General features: G+C 39.3%; 1 protein-coding gene across 1 annotated transcript in view; it reads left to right on the forward strand.

Moving 5' to 3' along the window:
• The first annotated feature begins 1,011 nt into the window (after window positions 1–1,011).
• The window catches only part of C22H8orf88 (chromosome 22 C8orf88 homolog), a 25,056-nt gene continuing 9,058 nt past the window's right edge, over window positions 1,012–17,009 (forward strand). Inside the window, exons 1-5 of the mRNA XM_021222399.2 lie at window positions 1,012–1,142; window positions 7,150–7,248; window positions 9,012–9,085; window positions 12,590–12,665; window positions 16,830–16,936. Of these exons, the coding sequence (XP_021078058.1) occupies window positions 7,170–7,248; window positions 9,012–9,085; window positions 12,590–12,665; window positions 16,830–16,936 (336 nt within the window). The 5' untranslated portion in view covers window positions 1,012–1,142; window positions 7,150–7,169. The remainder of the gene's footprint in view (window positions 1,143–7,149; window positions 7,249–9,011; window positions 9,086–12,589; window positions 12,666–16,829; window positions 16,937–17,009) is intronic.

Consider the following 17,009-nt stretch of genomic DNA (forward strand, 5'->3'; position numbering starts at 1 on the left):
CACACACACACACACACACACAATCTTTATGTCCTCCATCACAGACCTATGGACACGCTGAGGTGAAAAAATTCACAAGAGACTGAAGATGGCAAAGAATGGATTTGTATTCAAATCGACTTTGATGAGCTAATGTTGATCCTTTCAGGACCGTAATCTGCAGAGTGTGACATTGTCAACTGAGATCTAGAATCACCTAGGCAACAAACCTCTGGGTACCGCTGAGGGAGTTTCTAGACTGGGTTGAGGCCGAGAAAGGCTTGCAGGACTGAATGAATGGAAGCGAGCTGGTATTCAGTTCACCTCTGCTTCCTATGACCAGCTGCCTCTGCTCTTGCCTTATCTTCTTCACCATCAGAGACTATACCCTCGATCTGAACCAAAACAGACCGTCCCGTTAGTTTTTCGTGGTGTTTTTTGTTTGTTTGGTTGGTTGGTTTTGGACACAGCTACAGAAAAAGTAAGGAATATAAAATAAAAATGTGTATGCCTGCTGGCTGGACTCCATTTCTCAACAACGATCCTTGTGGACAGCTGGAATCCACAGCACCTACTAGGTCGAGCTGCCGCCAGCCCTTTCAACCGGGAAAACAAAGGATCGGGGTGCCTGCTTCAGAGCTTGGGTCACAGACAGGGCTTTCCTCAGACCCAGCCTCTCCCACCGCGTCGGCCTCCCTCACAGAGGCCGGCTGGCTCGCCTCGGTCTGCTCCACCGCGCCGCGCAGACCGGCTGCCTAGCGGTCCCGCGAGGAAGGACCTCGGACCTCGGACCTCAGACCTTGGACCTCGGACCTCGGAGCCCGAGGCGGTTCACGCGGGCGCCCCGTCGAGGGCGAGCTCGCCCGCGCGTCCCCGCGGGAGGTGGCCGACCGCCGTGCGCGCGCCTCGCTCGCCGTCCCGCAGCCCCCCCCCCCGGCCCCGCCGTGCACGCGCGCGCGCCGCCGGTTTAACGGTCCTGCCCCCCGGGACCCCGCCCGCCCAGGCCCGCGCCCCGCCCCCCAGCCGGCTGCGGCGGCGGTGACCCAGGCCGCGAGGCGACGCGCGGCGGGAGCCGTTCCCCCGACGGCAGCCGGGCGCTCGGCCGCCGTGTCTGGGCTGAGCGCCGCGACGCCCCGCCGGAAACCCTCCTGGGTCTTGAGGCGGTAGGTAAGGGGAGGTCGCCCGCACTGACCGGGCGCCGGGTGGGCTGCGGGCACCGCGGGGGCGCGGGCAGGAGGGCAACCTCGGCAGCCTCCGGCTCGCCCGCTCGTCCGCAGGTGCCCGCCGCTGAGACTGTCCCCGAAGGTCGCCATGCACACCTACCTGTTGCCTGGACCGCTCGTCTCAGCGAAGCCTTTAATTGTGGCTTTTACTGAGAGATGCTCAAAACACAAACAACAAAACAAACACCCCCCCCCCGCTTTTAGTCCCCCCTCTCCAGGTTTTTTAGAGAAGGTACGAAAAGTGTAATGCTACCTGTAGCTGTTGGATAGTTTTTAAACCCAATAGGCCAATTCGATTATGAGATATAATCTAATCTACCAAATGGTTTTCGCTACCTAATGCGTTTCACTACCTTATTGTTAGATTCTATAGCCCGTTCATCTAGTTTTTTACTTTTTGGCTATTTTTTATCAGGACAGGTTTTTTTGTTTGTTTGTTTGTTTTTTGTTTCTTAGCCACGTTCGGTTTTAAGGAATACTTTGAAGTGTAGAATTTCAAGTTAGGAAATTGAAATCTTAACGAGTTTTCATATGGGAAATTCACAGAAGGTAAATAAAGGTGATCCTTTTAAAAAATGTACTAGAACTTTCTATATTTATTTTGGTAGCGCCGGGAGTAGAATCACACAGCCTGGGAAAGCACTTAACCACACGGAGATACATCCTTAGCCACAAGAAGCCAAGAAATTAGAAGGGAGATGTTAATTTTTATACTCAGCTTATCTAGCCCTGGCTGGCCTCTTAATTCACCCAGAAGCTGAGGAAGAGTTTGAATTCCTGATCTCAATGCTGTGATTATAGGTGTGAGCCATCATGCTAGATTTTAAGCTGGGGAATCAGACCCAGGGCTCCAGACATTACAGGCAAGTGGTATGCCACCTGAGCCACACACCCACCCCATAGGTCTCTTAAACTCCACAGTATGGTTAGTATGAAGAAAACTTGCCACAATCTAATAGTCTACGAAAAAATTTAAATTGAGGAAATGGAAAATATTAGCATACACAATTTATTCAGCGAGGCTTTAACATTTATGTCTCCTAGTTAACTTTTCATCAGTACATAAAATACTTGCATGTAACAGTGGAGTCAAATGTTTGAACAAAGAAACAACTTCAGGGATGGGTGAATTTTGTAGTCAAATCCTCACTTCTTGAGTAATTAGCTACGTAGAGTTGGGTTTCTGGATCTTGTGGGTCTCATCTGTAAGGTGGGACTAATGACTTTGAACAGTTAATGTATAGCTCAGTGTTAAATTTGTAAGGTCTATAGGATGTAGTAACAGCTAAAAATGGCGTTTTAATTTAAAGCATCTATGCTCAATAATGACGGCCTACAAACTGATCAGTTTATATGCTTATTCTACTATATTTTAGAAAATTCTAGTTAGTTCATAATTTCAGAATTAATGAGAACAACCTCTGCAAAACAGAAAAGGGAATGCGGGCTACAGTTAGTCTTGTCACATGTGGAATAGCAGCTACAAGGTTCCTGATGAATATCCCCAGTAAGAGCCTACTGATTGCACTCATAAGCAGCTTATCCTTCAAGATAATACATTATTGAAACTTGAAAGGAACTTTAGCAACCATTTGAATATAGTTTGAANGAAAATTTTGAGATATTATGCCAAATAACCTTAAAAAAATCTAGGTCACAAACTGTATTTGCATCTTAAAAGGCAACTTTCTCCCGGGTCTGCACTGTGTTATGTGGCTTTACCAGTGCAGCTACCGTCCTTTATACAAGTTGATGGTGAATCCCTGATGGTAGCACTGGCAGCGGCAAGAAAACTTTTAAACTCTCAAATGAAACAGGCACTAAAATCTGAAGTTGTTTTATACATAGACTTAGTAGTTCAGCTAAGCCTCTATTATTTTTAACTAAATGGAGCTCTAACTAAATGGAGTCTTCTCTTGGTCAGCATCCTGTCTCTCAATTTGATGTGATGATTATCTTGTAAATACTTAACCCTTTAATTATTAAAATGATAAGTACTCTATGCCTTGTGACTTCTAACTCATTCCCTTTAATACCTGTGTTTCTGTAAACATTTTGCAAAAAAAAAAAGATATTAAAAAGTATGTGTGGACTGTATTTTCTAATTTCTTGACTGCTATGAATTAATAATGTGCGGAGACTTAGGTGTTCCCTTTCTTACTGCCAACTGAAAGGTAGGTGTCACTAAAGGAGCTTTCTTTTATGTTTATTGTTTTTGCAAAATCTGTAACTCCCCAACTCTTGAAATTCCCCAGTTTGAATAGTATGGATTTGCCTTGCTCAGCAGCTGGAAGAGACTTCACAGTCTACAGTTCAGTTTCAGCTGAGCAATGGAAAACAAGGAGCTGTGTGCCAAGGTCTTCTATTCTTTTGTACTGGGATTCACTAGTTCATATGGGAAACAAAGTGGAAAGTTACTGTGTGATGTTATTAGAGTCCTCATTAGAATTGTTAGTATAAATATTAAGTGAAGAAACATGTATCATTAATAATTCACAACAGAGGGTTTTGACCATTATTTTAAGTATTCCACATAGAAAATAATATATATATATATTTTCACTTCCTGTTAAATCAGTGTTGTATTTATGAACAAATACAGTGTTGATTTGTTTAGATATATATAGTTCTCAAAGTGGGTTGCAATATCTTTGGCAAACATATCTCCAAAAATATTGACATTATGATTGAAAACAGTAGAAAATTAAAGTTATGAAGTAGCAACAAATATAATTTTGTAGTTGAGAGTCACCATAACATGTATTAAAGGGTCACAATAGTAGGAAGGCTGAGAGCCACTGGTTTAGAAGGCAATTGTTACATTAAAACAGTACTAGTTAGCAGAAACATAAGAAAGAAAGATACTGAAAGGTGGCTTCTCCCCACATTTCAGGAAAAATTAACTCCGAGGTGAGTTAGCATGACTGACTTAGAGGGATTATATTTATTATTGTAATATTAGAATTATGGAGCTCCAGAGACTTTTAAATAAAAGAAAGCATCTTGGAAAAAAACAGTAGTTAGTAATCATACCTTATACTTAAGAAAATGTAAATAGGCCTTACAATTTGCTTAAGGTCATATTTTTTTTTTTTTTAGTTGATCAGTATAAAGCTCACCAACATCCTACTTTTGTCTTATTTTGATGCATATTAGAATTTAGGAAACTCTGTACCATATAGATTTAGTTATAATGGGAAAGTCTTAGACTTAACTTGGCTTATGTAGTAAAACTGTGTTGTAGATAACAGGAAGAAAAGACAATTGAGATCTAGATTCTGTGGTCTCAGCCAATTAACGGTATATTCAAATAAGCATGTAATTTATTTACATGCTGTATTTTAGCAAAAGGAACAGAGGAAATACAGTGGGAACCAATGGGAAAGGAAGGTAAAGGAAGTGGAATTATTTTACTTTTGACTACGTACTAGAACATAGACAGCTTTTAAAACACTGCTTTAAGCTATGTATTAAGAGTCAAAGAAATTCTGTAAGGAAATAGCAACACCTTGACTTTGGTCCTGAAAGATGAATAACCACGTGGGCTAAGAGGAGCAGGGAGGGAAAGAGTCTAGAGACATAGTTGGATTTCTGTCCCTGGTAAAACAGAATAACGGCTATTCAACAACCTCCCGAATATCCATGATCAAGGAGGCATGGCTCAAGCTAGATGCATTCATGAAAGAGAATTTAATAGTTGGTGAGGGACTGGGAGTGGAGGAGCTGTTGGAGGGGAATAGAGAGCTGTATCATTGAACATGTGTATGACATTCTCAAAGTAGTTACAATGTGTAAGTACAAGATTGGAAGAGGTAACAACTGTTTTGGGAAAATAGGAAAAGCCTTCTTATCAAGAAGTTGTAGGATGGTTAGAAGGTTGAGGTAACAGTTTATAACAGTAGTTCTAAACCTTCCTAATGCTGAGACCCTTTAATACAGTTCCCTGAGTTGTGGTGACTCCCAATCACAAACTGTCTCATTACTGCTTTATAACGGTAATTTTGCTACTGTTTAAAATTACAAATATCTGATATGCAGGATATCCGATATGTGACCCCTGTGAAAGAGTCATTCTACCACCACAAGGGGTGCAACCCATGAGAATCACTGCCCTAGAGTATTGATTCTGTATGGGTAAAGCCACACTTTGTTGACTTTGCATTATTACATTGTTTCTCTACACCTTAACTATAAAACGAGAATGACAAATTACCGTTTGCTTTATTATGTAATAACTGTATTCTAAGTGATTTATGTAAGTTATATTTGTATTTACATCAAACTTTCTTTTTCTTCAAGACAGGGTTTCTCTGTATAGCCCTGGCTGTCCTGGAACTCACTTTGTAGACCAGGCTGGCCTCAAACTCAGAAATCCGCCTGCCTCTGCCTCCCGAGTGCTGGGATTAAAGGCGCGCGCCACCACGCCTGGCCCTTAGAAAGTAAAGATGGTTATTATCTACTGTCTATAGCTAGGTGTTAGAGGTATGGTACGAATCCAGGCATGCTTATGTACAGACGATACATTTTGAGTCATGGGCCAGGTACCGCATGATGGCCTTGAATTTAACTTGGTGGCCCAATGTGGCCTTTAACTTGCAATATTCCTGCCTTAGCTTTCTGAGTGGTGGATTTACAGGGCATAGCACTATGCCTGAGTTCTATGAGTGGTTGCTCAGTTACATTGTTGTTTGTAACAATATGTATGTAAGTGGTTTATTATGCATGCTATAGATATAAACACTTTCTGTTCCTAGTGCAGAAGAGTTTGAACTGGTGGGCAGTATTTTTGTTTTGTTTTGTTCTGGTAGGTTTTAGGGAACTAACCTAGACCCTTGCATACAGGAGGCAAGAATACTACCTTTGAGATATATTCCAAGGTGTTTTTAAATGTTTTATTTTTCAGGCAGGATCTTGCTAAGTTGCATAGGCTGGCCTTGCAATCTTCCTGCCTTATCAAAGAAGAAGTGATTCAGGCCTTCAGGCTTGGATCACTAATTATGCACTCATGTTTTTAAAGCTTAAGTGTATATAAGGGGACCACAATTCAAAAGATGGCAGTATTTATAAACTTGCTCAAGGAATGGCTTGTTTTATCCATGTTTTGTATTTTGTAGGGGATATCAGGTGAATAATGTTTCTTCATTAAGAAAAACCTGTTTTTCACTTTTGTCTAGAATGGAAGAGATACAGTTTATAGTACTCTACAGTGTCTTCTAAATGCTATAATGTGGGCCTATCCTTGGTGTCCCAAGGTCACATGTGGGGAGCATTTACATCTGTTTAAAAGATGGTCAAGGAGTAGTGAGAAATTGGTGAAAATGTGTGCGATATCTTTTGACAGTAAAATGGACAGGAGTCAGAGTGACATAGGCTATCACACTGAGGTGTGTTTATTAGTAAAGTATTTAAGGGAGTCAGTAATGAAGTTCCAGGAAGAAGATTTTTGATACCACAGCACTTTGGAGATGTTTAATTGATGTCCCAGTAATACTGTAGAAATTGCAATAGCAGGAGACAATGAGAAAAGAGTTTAGGACATAAAGACTAAAGATAAACATTACATTATCGTGTCTGTGGTAGCTATAGACATGAACATCAAAGAGTTTAGCTAAGAAGACTAAAGCTAATTATAATCAACCTTAAGTTTATCATTGAAGAACAGAAGAGGGATCAAATAAAGTGGTTAGAAGAGGCAGCAAACAGGCAGGAAACAATACTAGAGGACTGAGTTACATAAATCAAAGGAGAAAATATCTTAAAGCTGGATTGTATAACTGTGGTGAGACCAAAATAAAAGTCTGGTTGTTGAATATTTTAAATGGGTTTCGTGTCTGTTTACACTTAAATATTTTCAAATGAGTATTGTGGTTGTTTGCATATATATAAGGGTATAAACACTCTTAATTATTTTGTCTAAAAGATAAAAATGTGTTTTTCCCTATTAAAGTATGGAACCTCAAGGTCTTTATGACAATGGAAACAAAAAAATTGATTGGCAAACCGCTTCAACCAGCAAGACCTGTTCGTCATCTCTCTTCTCCTCCAGGTGAGTAGTGGAGAGTATCGAATTCTTTTTGTTTTTTGAGACAGGGTTTCTCTGTATAGAATTCTGTATGGAACTCACTTTGTAGACCAGGCTGGCCTCAAACTCAGAAATCTGCCTGCCTCTGCCTCCCGAGTGCTGGGATTAAAGGCATGCGCTACCACTGCCCAACAAGTATTTAATTCTTAAGTGTTATTTTATTAACAGCTAGTTAGTCATTTATAAATAATTATTTGAGGTGGAGTTTAAAAGGTAATAAAAATTAATGATCTCTTCGGTTGGAAGAGTTTACAAATGCTATATAAAGCTAAAGAGATTGTTAGTATCTACTGGTCCTGTCTTACCGACCAGCCAGGTCAGGAGAATAAGTCCTTATTGAAAATAGCTAGCTTTTTTCTTGTTGTTATTGGTTTTTGAAATATCTCATTGTATAGTTAACTGGTCTCTGGTCAGAGAGACACTCTTCCACATAAATTATTTTTACCCTGTGATGGTTGTTTGTAAATAGCAGAATTAGTCTTGTAAAACACACAAAACAACAACAGTCTTAGCAACAATCAATGCCTGGAGTTACTGTGTTGTACCTGTAATGCCAGCCGGAGTTATAGGTGTGCTTGAGCAAGTATCCAGTTCCAGAAGTCTAAATAATAGCTATGTAAAAGTAAGCCTGACCTCATAGCTCAGACCTGTAATCCAGCCCCTTGAAAAGTTAAGGTGAGAACTTGCACAGTCAAGGTTTATTTGGGCCATTGAGAGAATTCAGGTCTAATTGGACAACTTATAATCACCATGATGGGAGCTCTGGGACTAATATGGGTCTAATATGGTCCACTGGCTTAATGGACTGGCTAATAGAAGGAAAAACATGCCCCTTTTATTTCTATAAAAATTAAGCAAAAAATGTAGCCATGCAACCAGCCTGCTCCCAACCTTGGGCCCTGTAAGGAAAGTCATCTTCATTTAATCATGCTTCCTATTGGATCAATGCTTGTGCCTTAGCACTGACAAGGAGCTTAATGGGTCTTCCTGGACCACAGCGCTGGATCCCATGTGCAGATGCTGTGCCCTCTGTGTACTGGAAGCTGTTGAGAGTCAGATTTTCAGTTTATCATAGAGTGAATGATGGGAAGCCATGAGCAGCTGTTCCTTTCTATGACCAGCAACTGTCTGCAGTTTCTCCATCTCCGTTTTGCAGATTCTCACTGACCCCTTCCCTCCAAGGCTGTGATGTAGGTGAATGGGAAGGACCACAGGATGCCCCGATCTCTAACAGAAATATAATACATTTAAGGCTAAATGACAGTGAGTTTGAGGCTTGGTAGATACAAAGCTAAACATATATAAATTAATCACTTTGGGGCTTCTTGGCACATTTCTATACATTGCACAGCTCAGGTCCCTAGAAGAATCTTTTTCCTCAAATGCAGATTAAATGCTTACTTGCTTTGTGAAGACTCCCGCAACCAAATATGGCACCTCAGTGAGCTCTCTAAAGCTCACAGTAAGAGTATAGTTTACTGTGGATGAAATTATTCAATAATCATTACTTGTAAGCTTGGGTTTTAGACTGCAAACTCTTGTCATGCTTAATTACCTATCTCTTAATAAGCTGAATGTGGGGACAGCAAATAAATACTTGTCAAATAATAAGCCATCATAAAATTTTGTAACTGTCAAAGATGTCACGGACACAGATGCTTTTTAGACTGTAGTATATAATTTATTGTATGTGTGAATTTTAAAATAATTTTCCCCTTTCCTAACAGGACCAGTGTTCCCTTTCAACTTTCAGAATGAATATCCATGCAACACTCAATGCTTACAAAGTGGTGTTGGCAGAGTAAGTCTTAGATATTATAGCAGATTGGGCCAGGGAGCACCTCAGTGGCATAGGGAAGGAGGGAGGGAGGGAGGGAGGGAGGAAGGGAGGGAGGGAGGGAGGAGAAAGAGAGTGTAATGCATACACACACATTATAGACTGTAAAATGACATGCTAGGTGGCTGTGTGCAAGACCATGTGTTCAGTGCATTCTACATTTTCCATACATCTATTAAGGATTGTATGCCACCAGCATTCTTACTCAGCATTTTAAAATATAAATAGCTCCCTATATTTGTTTAAAAAATTGAAAAAACAAAAACCTGACAATTCAAAAAACCTGTGTATCTTTCTAAATTTAATTTTATTTTCTCTCTACCCTAGTCTGAGCTAACTATTCTGGTTGTTTCATGAATATGTTCTAAATTTTTCCTATCATAGAATTATTTTAACTGCTTTTTTAGTTTTTTCACATTAATATTTATGTATAAAAATGAAATACGTGAAGTGTGACCCTTAGTGCATGTTTCTTTCTAGCCTATGGCCTGTCCCTGGTGACTTAGTTCCTACTAACATAATAGATATTCTCATGCAGGTACTTCCAGAAACAGGCTGTGGGTGAACAAATATTGACATAATTAGAATGCTAGGCAACTATTTAACAAATAGAGCAGCTCTGTGAAAGCTGATGGAGAAAAATACTTTAGCTTCCATGAACATAGCTTTTTGGTGCATTTTCTTTTGCTGGACAGATGTTTCAATTTTATAATGAATGCTATAATGATTCTGCATTGCATTTCCACTTTTTCGAGTGTGAAAGGCTCTTTGTGATTACAACAACAAACAATAGCAACAATATACAGGAAGAGAACTACTGTGTTAAACAGTGTTCTCCCTTCATCTTATTATCAGCTGAGGTGAGCTGTCTATGGACTAAATGGAGCTCTGTTACCTTAGCAAGGTCCTTATTTTGTTATCAAACATAACGTTTTTTCCTGCTGAGTGTTAATAAAGGGTATCTTTTGTTGCTTTTGATTGTTATTCTCTGTGCATGAGAACCGGGGTATCTTTTCATTGTGTTGGGTTTGACCAATGTACTTTGTGTGTGTGTGTGTGTGTGTGTGTGTGTGTGTGTGTGTGTGTGTGTGAGAGAGAGAGAGAGAGAGAGAGAGAGAGAGAGAGAGAGAGAGAGAGAGAGAGAGAGAGAGATGCCAGTTCCCATTAGTTCCCATTTTAACTTATGATGCCTTCTTATCAACTTTGGTTTTTCGAGACAGGGTTTCTCTGTATAGCCCTGGCTGTCCTGGAACTTACTCTGTCGACCAGGCTGGCCTCAAACTCAGAAATCCACCTGCCTCTGCCTCCCGAGTGCTGGGATTAAAGGCATGCACCATCACGCCCGACTGTATTTTGGGTTTTGATTATTGTTCTTACATACTCAGAAATATTTTCAAGAACATGGTCTGTGACAGAGGTATATCATATTTGGGAATTTTTGAGTTTCAAAGATGCCATGTGTTTCTTTGTATTTTCAATTCAAACCGCAGTGCTCCTGGGTCATGGGTACCCTTTGCTCCTTAAGGGAATGTGTTCATCAGATCATGGCCAACAGACTTAGCATCTTTGTAAGAATTTGAAAAAAGCCAAAAATATGATAGAAATATGATAGGAAAATATGATAGAAATACAGGTGTTTTATATTTTGTCTGTGTTTGTTAAAAGTCAACATCACTGTGATGAAGGGTTCTCTTTAGGTGCCTTCATAGATATACATAGGAGCACCAAGTTTCAAAACCTCCTTTACATATATGTGATCTGGCATTTTGCCTTAATCACCAAACTTATCTGGTCTTTAATTTGACTATAAACATGGCGATTGTGCTTACCTTTGTATGATTATGACAGTAACTATAACATAACATATAATCACCTCGAAAAACTTTAAGTATACTATTTACATGTACGAAACATCTTAGACAATGGCTATTTTAACAAGAATAAGCATGGCAAAGTATAATTTTACCTTTGAGTTTGATGTTAGACCTTGCTTTGAAGTAGCTGTTTTACAGTTAAGGATCATTTTACTCGAATTTTAGATAGAAATATTCTTTTTACATTTATTTATTTGCGGAGTGTGTGTGTGTGTGTGTGTGTGTGTGTATTACAGTCCCCTGAGTTTAGGTAGTGTTGCTTACCTGTGTGGGGCATGGGGATTATTACTGGGTCATGGACCCCTTACCAGTGGCTGCGCCTCCAGAGGAAAATGACTTCCTCTCTTTCAGCTGCCATTGACTGTCAGTAGTTCCCATCTTGCCTGGGGCCCCCTCTGCCAGCCATTCTAGAATGTTGAAGGGCTCAGTCTTGTGCAGGTCTTGCACAGATAACCATAGCTTCTGTGGGGTTCGTGTGTACAGTGGCCATGCCATATCCGGAAGAAAGCATTTCATAGCAGTCTCTTGTCCTTTTCACCCCCTCCTTGAGGATATTCCCCAAGTCTTGAGGTATGGGGAAATCACTGGTGTTCCAGTTAGGGCCAGGCAGTCAACATTCATTTTGTCCAGGTGTGAATCTGAGTCAAGTACTCCCCGTCCCGTCAGCATGTGCTTAGTTAAGTGCACACCAGTCTCGCCATTGTTTCACAGATGATCACGTCTGCACTGGCATGTCATATTACACAGCCTGCAGTGTTTGGAACTGGGCACGACCAAGGATGAGAGCAGAGCTATTAGTAATCAACACATACATATTTAGAAAGTAGTTAGACGTGTCCATGCATGTCCAAAGCAGTAGTAGTAAGTTGTCCTCCTAGAGCACATTATTTCACAGGCTTTGGATCAGGGTGGTAATAGCAGGTATGAACTCTCTTCTGGGAAGTGGGCCTGTAATCTTATGAGAATGTGCCTAGTTAACTGTGTGATGTGCATGCTTCGATTTCCCTACTGGTCCCATCTTGACTGATAGGTCACTACGATCTAGCACACAGGGTTTTAACAGTGGGTAAGGCCATTGATGATTACTTATACCATAGTCTATAGACTATCTTTTGGCACTATAAAAAGCTAGCCAGTGGCGAGGAAGTTTTTAGTTTAGTTCCAGTTTGATGTTTGTGTCCTACAACCAAATGTGTAGTTTCAGAAGTAGGGTTGTACCGTCTACTTAATGCTGTCTAACCAAGGACAATGGCACTAACTATATTGCTTAAGGCAACGCTGGGGCTCCCCTATGCGGCTGCTCATAGGGAGTTGTGAACTGACTTGGAACTCTGTTACCCTCTGTAGCCCAGGCTGACCTTGAACTCACAACACTTGAACCTCTGCCACCTGAGTGCTGGGCTGTCCGTGTGCATCGGGATACCAGCTTTCTGTTGTTCACTTTAAAATACAAGCATATCATTATGGCTTATTAGTCAGCTCCAAGTATGCCTTGATATTTTAGGCCTTAGATAAATACCCTTGGGTAGTGAAAAAAAATATGTTACCTAAACATTTCAAATCCAGTTTAAAACTTCATTTTCTTACTCAACAGTGTAAGACGAATGGAATGCAAGCCTTTTCTCAAGGTCTTAATGAGCAACAGCAACACCAGTCTCCAGTTAAAAAAGGTACACTTTGGCCAGAATTCCCAACTTTAGTCACAGAGATCCTCAGTATTCGAGTAAGGTTAACTCTCTTTGCTATTTGCCAACATAAGAATTCTATTATGTTTTATTTCTTGGTATTAACAATTATGTTGGTTTTTGTGCTCTGAAGGAGATACTGGAATAACAGTGGTTCCAATGAGATGGAAGGTTATTTACACATTTTATTAAATTTTGTTGTGGTGGTCTCTATGGCTTTAGTGTGTATGTGTGTGTGTGTGTGTGTGTGTGTGTGTGTGTGTGTGTGTGTGTTCTCCTCCAACCCTTCCTCTTCCTTCCTTTTGAATGTTAGCCCCTGTCAGGTACTGGATATCAGATTTTCTGCTATTTCCCCTGTGCTGGAACATGTTTTCTCACTTTCTACTTTCAGTGCTTAGCATTTAATTCCATGATGTCTGACTTGTGTGATTCTGTTTCATTATATTTTAGGATTATATGTAAAAAACGAGTGTTGGCTTTTATGAGTATTTGCCCCTGTTTCCTTTAGACTTTGATACTTTTATAACTTTCAGGGTTTGATCCATTTTTAGTTAATTTATGTATACAGTATGAGATTAGAGTCTAGCTTCATTCTTTTCATGTAGCTCTTCAGTAATAAAAACACCTTTTCCTTCTTGAGTGGCCTTGGAACCTTTATTAGGAATTAGATGTCTTGGGGTCAATGTTGGTCACTGAACTCTCAGTTCTAACCCGTCGTCCTACATTTTTACCCCATGATGGTTCCATACTCTTGAGTACTGCAGCTTTGTAGTAAGTTTTCATATCTGGAATTATAAACTCTCTAACAATATTGTTTTTCAAGATAGTTTAGGCTGTCTGGGCTTCATTGAGAATCTACATTCTTTTTTGAATCAGATTTTACAATTGTTTAATAGAGCCTGTTAAAATCTTGGTAGTGGTGGCATTTAATCTATAGATCATTTAGGAGGATATATTACCACCTTAAAATACCATGTGTTTGTAGCTGGGCAGTGATGGTCCACGCCTTTAATCCCAGCTCTGCGGAGGCAGAGGCAGAGAGGGGCAGAGGGGCAGAGGGGCAGAGAGGCAGAGGCAGAGGCAGAGGCAGGCATATCTCTGTGAGTTCTAGGTCAGCCTGGTCTACAGAGTGAGTTCCAGGACAGCTAGGACTACACAGAGAACCTTGTCTCAAAAAACTAAAAAGGAAAGACAGACAAACAAAAAAACCACTATGTTTGTTTCAGTTGCTCTGTCTTGTCCTCAGAATGTCTATCAGACAGACCACACTTCTAATGGGATTACGAGCTGAGAGAAAGCTGCTTTTGCCCATGGTCTACTTGTCATTCCAGTGAATGGAAAAGCTTGGATGTTTCCACACTTGGCTGTATTCCATGATGTCACTCAAGCTTTCCCTCGATGGTCACATTTTTGCTTTTTCATTTCCCCCCTCTTTGCTCAGTACATTCTGCAGAAGATTTAAGAAGAAGGGTCTTAAATAGTTGACTTTTTTGAGTTTGTCTATTTGAAAATAGCTTTATTTCACTTTCACACTTGATTGATATACTCTGGCTAGAGAGAAAATTTCAGTTGAAGATGAGCGCTCAAAATGCACACTTTAATAAGGTAGACACACGTTTGGGCTCTTCTCAATTCACATGAACTAGAAAGGCCAAGTCTGAGGAAACAGAGCAGGCAAGCCTTCGATGTCAGGAAGCAATTGTTCTCATCAAAGCTGTGCTGCAGCCACATTCTGCACATCGGAGAAAGGTGTATGCATTTTAAATTTATGTATGTGAATTTTTTTCCGAGTATATGTATTATGTGAACCAAAGGTGTGCTGATGCCTGTGGGAGCAAGAAGAAGATGTCAGATTCCCAGGAACTGGAATTACAAACAGTGAATTGTGGGCCACCAAGTGGGGTCTGGAATTGAACTCAAGTCGTCTGAAAGAGTAACAAGGCTCTTAACCTTTGAGCCATCTTTCCAGTCCCACTCTACATATTTTAAATGCTATATTTGAATTATTTAATTAATTTTAATTCCCTTTTTTGCATCTTATGAATGTATAATATAATGTATTATTTGAGTTGTTGGATATTTGAGATTTTGTACGTATTATTGTAGAGGTATAATTTAATTTTGTTATTAAAGAATATAGTCTATATTATTTTAAGCATTTAATTTATTAAGACTTGTTTTGGTCTGTATATAGTTGCTATCTGTATATTAAACCAAGTATATTAGAAATGAACTAGTGTTTTGTAGGTGTGATCTTTATATAATTAGTTAGATGAAATATTTAATAACGCTGTCCACTGCTATTTTTTGTGTTTAATTTTCTCAGTTTTGGAAGGAGGGTTTTATAATACTTGACATGATTGTCTAATTTTTCAAGTTTATTTCTGTTAATGTTTCATGTCTTTTAAAATTTGTATTATGCAAAACATATTGATAATTATCTCTTTGTCTGAAAAGGTAGCCTTGTCAGCTTCCTTATTCCTGATCTTGGTATGATATAAGATATATATCATATGATATAGGGTATATATAATATATACATACATACACCTTCCATATAAATATTTGTGTTTAATATGTCCTTTGAAGGCAGTACAGTGTTTTTTTTTTTCTAGTGTTAACTTGAATCCACTTATGCAATGCGTGGCAAAGGAGTCAGAAAACTATGACCTATGGGTCAAATGCTTGTTTTAAAAGCAAAATTGGTTGAAACAGAGCTGTTCTTTCATTTATGTATTACCTCGGGTGCTTTTGCGCTATGATGCAGAATTGAATATTGTAACAGATTATATGACTCCATGATTCTCAAATATTTTCTAGGTGACCCTTCATAAGAGAAGTTTGTTATTTTAGACTATGCACATTTAAAGTGTAGTTATAGTTTGATTTAGGCCTATTATTTTATTACTTGTTTTTGTTGATAATAGATGATTTTTTAAATTTCATCTTATTTTTTGTATACTTTTAGATGGTTTTGTGTTTTTTATTTCATTTTTTATTTCTTGAATGGATTCCTAGTTACCTTTTCTTTTCTAGTTATAATCTCGGGATTATAATATCCAACCTTTTAAACATGTTTTTACATTGTACCACTTCAAGTCTGTGGTGAAGATCCATTTCCTGGACATAGGTGCAGGTCGTTCCGTATACCTAGGAAACACACAAGAGCACATTATTACTTTAGCATCAGTGCTTTATTTACTGCCATGTAGGGAAACAGCAGGAACCTTCTGTACTTTGCTGGCTGTTATCATTTCCTTTGATCTTCCATCGTGAAGAGGAAAGTTTGCAGCTAGGATCATTTCTCTTCTACTTGAATGACCTCCTTTTAACATTGGATGATCATGTCTGCTGGTAAAATCATTTAGTTCCTTTTATTAGAGCGTGTTAGGGTTCCCCACACTGGTAAGGAGTTCATCAATGCTTTTGGTTTCTTTAGAATATTGAAAACATTGCCATCAGTGTCAGCATACTGTCAATATTGGTGAGAGTTTTGGATGATTTCTGATGAGAAATTAGCAGATATTTGAATAGTTAGTTGCTGTAAAGATGGGACCTTGTCTTGGATCTCCTGACCATCACCTAGCACCGTGGTTCTCAACTTGCCTAATGCTGAGACCCTTTAATATAGTTCAACATGTTGTGGTAACCCCCGACCAGAAAATTATTTTCTTGCTATTTCATAGCTGTAATGTTGCTACTGTTATGAATCATAATGTAAACATCTTACATGTAACTGCATAAAGAGTCACGTGACCACCAAAGGGGCTGTGGCCCACAGGTTGAGAACCTCTGACCTAGCGTATTACATTTTGAGTTAGTTTGGCAGTATTGATTGTGATTAGATTGGTTCATAGTAGTTACATTTTGGAATGATCCGAATCTACCAGTAGATTGGTCATCTGTTATAATTTATAATATTAAGTCACCTCGCTATACCTGAGTAAACCCCTATATTACCTAAGTTTTTCCTTTATTCTCTCCACATGAAATGAAGATTTGATGATCTTTTTCTCCTCTATCCTTTCAGCAAATATTCCATAACTTTTAATAAAATAGTGGACAGTTTACCAACATCCAAAAATGGCGTCAAAAAGTTATCTGGAATAGTATTTTTTTATAATTACGTTTAAATTTTAATACCTACAGAGAGAATTAAATACAGCAGAGATTTCTTGTTGAAGCTTTCAAGTGTTTCCATCTGCAGAAAAAAACCGGACTTTCTGCCTGATCATCCCATTGTACTTCAAAAACCAGTGAGTTTCCTCACTTTCTTATTCACAAAAACGAGTGCGTTTCCTCACTTCCTTATTTTATTTTATTTTTTTT

Source organism: Mus pahari, chromosome 22 (assembly GCF_900095145.1).
Source record: "Mus pahari chromosome 22, PAHARI_EIJ_v1.1, whole genome shotgun sequence".
NCBI lineage: Eukaryota > Metazoa > Chordata > Mammalia > Rodentia > Muridae > Mus > Mus pahari.